Here is a 9,305-nt window from a genome sequence, read left to right as displayed (position 1 = left end):
GTGCCCGCAAAATGTGTTTTTAATGTGACAGTTCCTTCACTTTGAGGAGGACAACCTTTCCAGTGATCGTTGGAAGCGAAGAAACAGCCATCATGATGATGATTTTATCATCCTTCACATCCATATATTTAAATCAAGTCAGTGTGGCAGGCTATCTACTCAAATATGACAGTAACATTTTATGTTATGACCAAGCAATAACAACTGAAACCCACATTAAAATGCATTTATTGTACCAATAAAATTTCAGTGATAATGATGAATACAAAATATCCAATTCCTTACTAACAATGAACATTTTTTATCATAACTGACCGGCGTGTCCCGAATTAAAAATGGCGCTGTCGAACATCTTTGGACAACGTATGCCCCCACCCCATTCTCTGGAAACAATAAATCAAATCTATCGACTACATGTGTGACTACAGTACACGTTTGTCACTTTTCAAATGTGTAAAAACACCAGTTCGACTTCAGAATTCCAAATAACATAATTTTAATCTTCCCTTGTGACTATCTACATGTCGTATAGCTGACAACAACAACAAAAATATCAGGTCTCCATTGATTATTTCTGTATTGCTTAATCATTTGGAGGATGGTCCCAATACGAAAGGGAGACAACATCATATTACATCATTACATGTACAGATGCACAGAAGCCTTGAACTAGCAGCACATGGGCACAGTCTGCCACTTGTATACATCACTGTTTAACGACAACAACAAAAATGACATTAAAACATTCATATTTAGCATATCGAATTAACACAATTACAAATTCTGTGTATCACATTTTATTAATAAGCTGGCAATAAAACCTCAGATGTCCACCTCGACTGAATACCACATTAGGAAAAATGGCTTTTGTTAAACTTCAAACTTATTGCATTTTCCCTTAATTAAAACGAACTTTTTAACAACATTGAAACAACCGAATACAACACAGGCTTAAGAATTATATTGTGCAGTGAGCTGGCCCAAATTGTCATAACATGTCAAAACTACCTCTAGGCCCAAAGATGTCATACAGACTTGCACCACTTTACAACAGTGTTACAGCCCCAGTGGCGGTCTTCACAATGTACATGTAGTACATGTATAAACAATTACTCTAACTACAATTATCTCACATGTCCTGTGTACTAAAACTACCAGAGTATTTACATCTATTTACCACATGGAATGGCAGCCAGGTTATCTAATAATTCCCAAGGCAAATGCATTATACACTTTAAGTGCCTAGATATTCAGATAAAATCATTATAACCATATTGTTTGACCAAATAGATGCCAGAATTTTCCTTGCTTTGTCCACAAAGTTTTATAATAAATGTGTCATCAAAGGTATAGGGTTATTCCAATAAGAAGCTAAATGATGCAGTCACACCTGTGTTTTTTTCATTAAAGTAAGCGTGAATTTTCAAAGACAATGTGTGGAGTTGGTCAAATGGTGGAGAGGGTAAAAATATTCATGAATACCCCCTCCTAAGGTTTTGGAACAGCCCTAATAGATTTGCTTAACACATCATGTGCACAGATTAATTCGCACTATAAGTATAAAAAGTTGCGTTACAACAGTCAATTTATGATATACTTTAAAATAGCTAAAAATTCCTGAAATTTCTAGATCTATCCATACTATTGGGATACCAAGGGCAGTGCACATAGGCCTTGGGCCTTGTAAAAAGACTGGAGATAACTTTGGCAAAAACAGACAGAATATTTTCAGCATCAATGTGGCTAAATTGCAGACACCCTCTCTAAACAGTGTTCATACAGTACTCCACTCTTCACCTACCATTGCTAACCATTGTACAACAGACACTGGTCACTTTCAATCAGTAAAGACACTAGGCATTTGGAAAATGTAATCATCAAAGCCCTATATTTCAATGTGTTGCTGACTGTACAATTGAGTTTCATATGTTAATAAAAACAACATGCTTCATTCTACACTATGTATTTTCATTATTGTCATAACTTTGCTAGATATAGAGGTATTCGACTTCAAGGATAATTTCATATTCCAGATTCCCAGCATCTTTCAAATTTTGAAGTGATCAGCATTGAAATATGACGGTCGCCATAACTCCTCATTGTGTCACTTCCTGGCCCTCAGATGCCCCGCCCTCTGTCCCTTCCTTTGTGGGCGTGGCAGGAAGAGGAGGGGTCACGGAGGAAGTGGGCGTGGCTAAGTTGGGCGTGTCGGGGCAGCTGGAGGTGGGCGTGGCCAGGGTGCTGGCAGTCTCCAGCTCCGACTTCTGGTTGATTTCTTGTAAGGTTTCTTCCCACGCTGACAGGCACTGAAGTAAAATGTATTTATGTAGATTAAGCCCAACAAACATTACATCACAAGGAGCAGGCGTTATGGTCTCATACCTCCATGTGCTTTTGACAATCATGATCTTCAATGCTCTTACCTATGTCTATAAGAAGGGTCATTCAAAACCTCAAATGGCAGTCAGCTAACTAGCTGTCCATGAACAATACCACACTACTTTCAGGAAGGGAGAGTCGGCCTGAAATGCTGCAGTACCTGAACATTTTTTGCCTTGTTTTTTCATGACCTCCATAACTATACCCACATACCAAAATTCATAAAAATCCATCACAAGGATCTTGATTTATAGGTGTTAACACACAAACACAAACACAACCAAAAACCCCCGTCAGAGGTGAACCTTCTTCCCAGAGGTAAAAATAAGATTAAAAAATACACACCTCTTGGTAATACTGTATGTTTCTGTCACACAGTTCAGAGAAAACCTCCTTAACGTCTCTTCTCTTGTTCCTGTGCCACCGCTCCAGGTCTGCCTTAAGGTCAGCGTTAGCACACTCCACGTTGTCGTTACTAACTTCTACCTGCTTCAGTAACTACACAAACAAAGTGTGGTCATTACAATGTGGTTGGAAATATCATCACATCAGCACTTGGTGATCATGTTTGCAATCTATTTCAGCAGTTGCACAAATACCCTGGTTGCTATTTACACATTCTTGATGTATAACCAAAAATCAAAGATGAAAATGAAATATTTTCAGTTTTTTTGAATTTCATGCTGATTTTTTCATATTATTAAGGGAATTGAAGACATAACATAACCTATTCTAGGACCTTTGACCTAATTATAACTTCCTGTCCTGACATAACTAGCATGTAGAAACCAGCAACACTGCATTCAAATAACTATATATGGACACACAAGCAAACAGACAGCCAAAACACACCAAAAACAAAGCTGTACACAGAGATAAATAAATAGTTTTGCACACTTTCCACCTTTCTGTAGCTGTTTGTGCATATCTACCTTATTCAACATGTATTCACAAATATATCATACCTCTTCTATTTGTGCATCCAGTTTGGTTCTCTTCTGCTGTCTGACCTCCTCTGGGTCCTTCCCCATAAACGCCCCGAGTGAGTAGCTTTGGTCAGACATCTTCAGCTATAGGACAAAGGTCAACAGTTAAAAGTACAAAAAACTCCCTCCAAAACTGTTGTAAATACAATGCACATTTAGCAAACTCTTACATACAATGTACCATAATAATATTCTATAGGAAGTAATGGACAGTTGTATAGATAACTGAGGACACTACTACCCAGGGCTGTCTTCAGTACCCGTCCAAGGATGCAAATTTGCTTGTTGGAGTGAAAAAAAATCTGAACCTCATAAGTGTCACATGAAATTAAGAAAACATATTTTCAAATTGGTAAGCTTAAAATGGCGGATTTAGCAATGAAAATGAACAACACAGGCTCTCAAACAATGAGTGAGACAGAAAAAAATTTAGAGCTGGAGACATCCCAAGCCTGCTACCTCCACATAATACTTAATAGTGAACCATAGCAGGGCTGTGCCACTAACCTGTTCTCTGTCATTTCTCTTCCTGTTGAGCTCCTCTACTGTCAGTTCATACTCCATCTGTATAGAATCCCTCCTCTTCAGCACTGCCTACAGGAAACAACAGGTATGTACAAAACAGTTACTACTCCTGATCTGCAATGTGCATACTATTAGGTAACAGTCTTCTGTGTATAATAATATCAAAATGACATATTCAATGCGATTGCTTTATATTTGTATGTATATTTTGGCGAGAGGGTTTCTAATAAGCATTTTTCTCAATCTTTAATAAATAGAAATAAATTACCTATATACTTGTTCTTCCTTCTTTGGATTATCTACAGGCCAAGATATGAGAAGGTTTCTCTTCCTTTTTGCATAATCTACAAACTAACACTGGGATGCCCCTGGTATGACTATAAGGGATACAACAGGCCTTTCTTGCTCATCTTAAAAAAAATTATTATCATTCTTGATATAATTCTAAGTGTGAACAAAAACAATTACCTTCATGGCCTCAGCGTACAGTATGTACTCCTTCACCGGCGGTGCGAAGACGTGTTCCTGGTCGCTGATCTGCTGCTCCAGCGCTTTCTCGCACTTCTCCACGCCGGCCGCCATACCTAACATGGCCGGGGCCAGCTCGGTCTCCGAGTTGGACCAGAGCGTGAAGACCGGCCCAAACTCCCGCAGGTCCTGCTCATAATCTGGGGGGTGGGGGGACCATGTCAAATACTGTATGTTACTTCTTTTACAAGCAGTAGTGAATAGTTTCATCAGGTTGGTACATGTAAGTCACTGAATAAAAAGACTTTTTGTACACAACCAAGTGATTTATTCAACTGATGTTTCAGTCACTGAAACATTATTTGAATAAATCACTTGGTTGTGTACAAAAAGTCTTTTTATTCTGTATGTTACTACTTTTAAAAGCAGTAGTCATGCTGTTACTTTTGCAGTGGGCCTGTAGAAGATACTGATGTATTTTGTTTTGTTTTCAAAATATTTTCCTCCCCTTCATGTAATATTGACAATGAAGATAGAAAAATGAATGTCATAACAATTTCAAAACGCTCAAACTCACCTGTCATCTCCTTGAGAAGTCTCTGGTTGATTCTGTCGATGGTGCCCATCTTCGCCCCAAACGTGTTCACATACTCCTGCAAAGTGATAAGACAACTGTGTAACCACTTAAGAAACAAGGTCTGTCACCAGGGGCCCCAAAATTGACCTTGACCTATCAAACATTACCCCCTACCTGCATAGTGGCATACTCCGGAGAACGGTTCTTCATCATGTATCCTGCCGCCATGCTACGCATCGAGCTCCCCATCTTTCCCATGATGCCTTGAGCCTGTTTCCGGTGTGAGGCCAATTCCTATATAGAGGACAATAAAAGGTACACCAGGTCCCAGTCAACATATCTGTTCAGACATTCCATGTTAAACATATAGAATCACATGTTAAACATAGCAAGACGCTTTACATGTCATTACATGATGTCAAGGTTCCCAGTTTCAAGTATCTGTTGAGTATAAAGAATCTGTCAGGAAATTTTACATATATGTACTATGTCAGTCATTGTTACATGTCTGCCCAGTCACTATAAAAGTTGTACTTTTAAAAATTGAGTCTTTCATGCGATATTTACTTTGAAATCGGTTGTGAATCAAAATCCAAACTAACACAAACAAGCAAAGGCAACTCACAAATAGTGTGCAAACGAGAAATAAATGAAGGAGAAAAAAAATACATCACAGGAAACTACTTAGGTGCCAGCACAGGTGTAGAGTGTGACTTGGAAAGAACACAGGGAACAAAGTGTAGATTACTGAACAATTAAAACAAAATCACAATAAATCATTTTTAGATGTAACAATTTTCATAATCAAGGATTGATTTTACAGACTTTAAAAATCACAGGGAAGTCAGGTAGGAATGACAAAAATGCACATAGAGCAAAGAACCAAACCTTTTTAAAACATTCAACAAAGGAGAAGGGGGGACTGAATGCTTTTGACATTGTTCAGTAGTGAAGCTGTTTCCTCTTTTCACACAGACACCTGAACTATGAAGCATCCGTTACCCATGCCTTAGCTGTCAGGAAGATGGTTAGATTCTCGTTAAACGACAGCGTGGGATGGTCCACGATCCGCGAGAGAAACTTCTGAAGCGCCGCCTGCCGAGTTTTCAGGAACTCCGGGCTGAAGCGGTCCAAACGACGGAAGGAATGTTTCTCAGGGAGCGGCTGGAAGGAGAAGTGAGTGATGTCATCAGTACTTGTACATTTTGTACATACAGGCTATGCTAGTTTCATATCTCTCAGCAGGGGTGCCTGGGAACATTTTTTCACCTGTTGCAAACTTCATTGTTATTACTATCTCTAACTTCTTAGTCTAACTTCATCAAACAGTTTCCAACTCTAAACCCACTTTTTTATTTCTAAAAAGTAAAAGGGTCCCTGACTCCTACCCTGAACTTTCAAAATGTGCAATGTATGAAGCTTAAGCTATATAAATGAAACCATTTTTATTAGGGGTGGATACCGGTTCGGCTTAATAAGGTCCAAGTCCAAGTTTAGGTCCAGAGATTTAGGTTCAGGTCCGGACCTGAACCTGTTCAGTTGATGTTTTGTTTTGTTAGACCAATATAAAGCATAGAGAATTAATACTGATACGCACGACTATAAAAGTTTCTTGGTGAGAAGACTTTCAAGACAAACCAGTGTTTGATATTTGCATGTTGCACTTATCTAAAATGTCTTTTTTGTCAGAGGGGAGACTCAAAAAAGCGTTTTATCAAACAAAATAGAAAAATTATTTGTACTTTGTTCAGGTTTTTTTGGACTCAGGTTTTGGCTTTCAGGTTTTTTGGACTCGGTTCTTGGATGTTATAAAGGTCCGAATCAGGTCCAGCGAACTGGTATCCACCCCTAATTTTTATACATGAGCATTTTGAGCTCACTTACTTAACTAGTACACGTGCTTGCAATGATATAACAAAGTTGGTCGTTCTGTCTTCCTCATTGCTTATAGGTGTAAGAAATAGGAAAGGTATACCTACAGGTATAAGGTGCGTTGGATTGGTTGCCTCAAGTCGTTCACGCAGCCACAGGAAGTCCTGGTAGCGCCGGCGCACGACGTACTCGTGGGAGTCATAGTCACTCCGCGTCGTCTGGGGAAGAAACATGGGAGTTGTGGGAATTGCATGCGTCTTGATGACTTGTAGGTTGCAATTGGGTATGGAATTACAGTGGGAAGGCTAGCTATAGGTTTAAAATCTCTTCTAAAAGATAAAATCCAATAAAATCTGGTCTATGTGGGCAGGTGGTCACTATAGACAGGATTCTTAATATAATACTTGTTTCAATGGGACAAAAACATAGAAGGGATAACCAAAAAGTGGTCACATTCGCCAGGCAGTCCTTATGTAGAGATGGTAATCACTTTTGATATACAGGTTTGATATACAATGTATACTGAATTTCTGGATCAAACAGAGTATGAACCCCACCTTAGTGGTAACCCTGTAGGTGATATAGGACTCCATGTTGGTGATGTGTTTCTCAGGGTCATCCACCGTCACAAACAGATCATGCACGTCCGAGGCCAGGGCATCGTCCAATTGCAGGCCAGCGAGCGACGACTGAGTGAACACTGTGATGTCATCTCCTGCAGCCTTCGGGTCACCCTGGTTTGGACAGGGATAAAATAGGACAGTTCAATTTAAGCCACAGAACAGACTAGTAAAACCTTTCTTTAATACCATAATCAGACTACTGTAAATGCAGAAATGTTCGCGGGGATTTAATTTCATGGTAGGGAGAAAATGGAGTGTTTGCGGTGGTTTTGACTTTGAGTTTGCATTGAAACAACAGTAGCGATACAGTCATACAATGGAATGACTTTTCGTGGTGGCTTTAAGTTTGCGGTAAAAAGTTCACCATGAAAACCCCAAACATAAATCCACTGCGAACATTTCTGCATTTACAGTTTGTCATGTAAGTTGATGTAAGATAACAGAGTTGACTCAAGCTATCTGATTGGTAAATGGCCATCCTTTACACTGATTAACTATCAAAAGTCAAACCCTGGATCAATAACGTAGATTTAGAACCTTATCATAGACTAGCAACATAGCTTAATCTTCATTGTATGTCTCACATGTGTATTCAGTCACTGTCTCCTTAATTATGCTTGTATTGTTAGTTGTATGCTAACCTGCAGCCTACATATTAATCATGATTATAAAGGGCAAGGCTGGAAAATCAACAATGCAATAAGATTATAAGCTATTTAGATAATTCTGCTTAATGTCTCTGTGACATTATAGTTGTTTTTTAAATTTTAAATTGAGGTGAATTTGATTGGTTGGTTGAAGTGTTGATTCATTGATTGGTTGATTGTGCTTGGTGCTTTTTTGTCCTTCTGTGCTGAAAGCAGTTTTACCTCTCCATCTGTAAACAAAGTGTAGAAAGACCTGGGGGTGGGGCCACAATCTAGAGGTGTCTGGGGGTAAAAGGCATCACAATATGTGAACAATATTGTTATAGCTCTTTATATAAAACACAGTTAATTTAGAACAGAGAGTTGTTTTTATTTGTGTTTCTATTTCACAGTGAAAGTTGGCTAAATTCACAGATAACCTATATCTAAAAGAAGCCAATAATACAAAGCTGTAATGATGGATAATGCAATTGTTATGATATTAGCATTTACTCATGTTACTTGTAGTATGATATTTAGTGTATTTTCCATATTTGTTCAAAGCAGGATCAACTTTAAGATGTCTGCATTTAGACAGGCAGAAATATTTACTTTTAATTCTAAATACAGACATCATAAAGTTCATCCTGCTTTGAAAAAATATGGAAATACAATAAATATTATCATACTGACATATTTTGAGTGAAAAATATGTGATGTTGGGTAGTGATTCAGCACATGAATTATCATCATCTGTGTGCACACTGACTACAGATGATAATACAGACCAAACGATGAATATTTCAGTTAGTTTTTGTGTAGAGGCCGCTAAATAAGCGATTTACATGAGCAAAGTTACAAGCTATTCGCCTCTTGTCTTTGCGATCAGGTGCAGCTAGAACACTTGACACCTATGCATTGTGCTGGGGTCACACGCGTGTACACAACAATTCCAACCCTCTCCCACCTCTGCACCCATGTCCAGCGACTCCTCCAGGTCTACGGTAGACGTGGTGATGTTCAGCGGGTCAAGGTCGGGAGAAATCGGCCCGCTTGAGCCACCTGGACCGCTGGGCTGACCCTCCGAAAATCCACTGTCCGTTCCGTCCGCCATCTTGATGCATACGTCACCCAGTTGTTCAATGCGTTTCTATAAATGCCTATGAAATCGTGAAAATTGTTTTCCCGTGCATGTCAATTTTATGCTTAAGATAAACTCATAGTATTGATTTAAATATCTTTATTACAT

General features: G+C 38.8%; 1 protein-coding gene across 4 annotated transcripts; it reads right to left on the bottom strand.

Annotated features, from left to right (window-relative positions):
• Positions 1–211: 211 nt before the first annotated feature.
• LOC136444402 (sorting nexin-30-like) lies at positions 212–9,194 on the bottom strand. Of its 4 annotated transcripts, none has more exons than XM_066441935.1 (12): positions 9,024–9,194; positions 8,300–8,359; positions 7,365–7,541; positions 6,915–7,025; positions 5,938–6,099; positions 5,110–5,229; positions 4,936–5,011; positions 4,359–4,558; positions 3,873–3,959; positions 3,345–3,449; positions 2,725–2,877; positions 212–2,306 (listed from the first exon to the last, which is right to left on the bottom strand). In XM_066441935.1, exons 1-12 carry the CDS (start codon positions 9,168–9,170, stop codon positions 2,097–2,099), a joined length of 1,608 nt encoding a protein of 535 aa, XP_066298032.1. In that variant the 5' UTR covers positions 9,171–9,194; the 3' UTR covers positions 212–2,096. The 4 variants fall into 4 exon arrangements, with proteins under 4 accessions (XP_066298032.1, XP_066298033.1, XP_066298034.1 ...); XM_066441936.1 differs by having other exon boundaries at positions 5,944–6,099; XM_066441937.1 differs by lacking the exon at positions 8,300–8,359 and having other exon boundaries at positions 9,024–9,193.
• Positions 9,195–9,305: the final 111 nt, after the last annotated feature.

Source organism: Branchiostoma lanceolatum, chromosome 11 (genome assembly GCF_035083965.1).
Source record: "Branchiostoma lanceolatum isolate klBraLanc5 chromosome 11, klBraLanc5.hap2, whole genome shotgun sequence".
Lineage (NCBI taxonomy): Eukaryota > Metazoa > Chordata > Leptocardii > Amphioxiformes > Branchiostomatidae > Branchiostoma > Branchiostoma lanceolatum.
The sequence above is the reverse complement of the archived record's forward strand: the minus strand, read 5'-3'. Positions and strand labels throughout refer to the sequence as shown.

Coding starts and splice junctions, on each gene's coding strand:
- LOC136444402 (XM_066441935.1), bottom strand. CDS start 9,170: ATGGCGGACGGAACGGACAGTGGATTTTCGGAGGGTCAGCCCAGCGGT. Junction 7,542..8,299: donor CTTTGTTTACAGATGGAGAG/GTAAAACTGCTT, acceptor TGTCCAAACCAG/GGTGACCCGAAGGCTGCAGG. Junction 5,230..5,937: donor TCCTGACAGCTAAGGCATGG/GTAACGGATGCT, acceptor TCCTCTATATAG/GAATTGGCCTCACACCGGAA.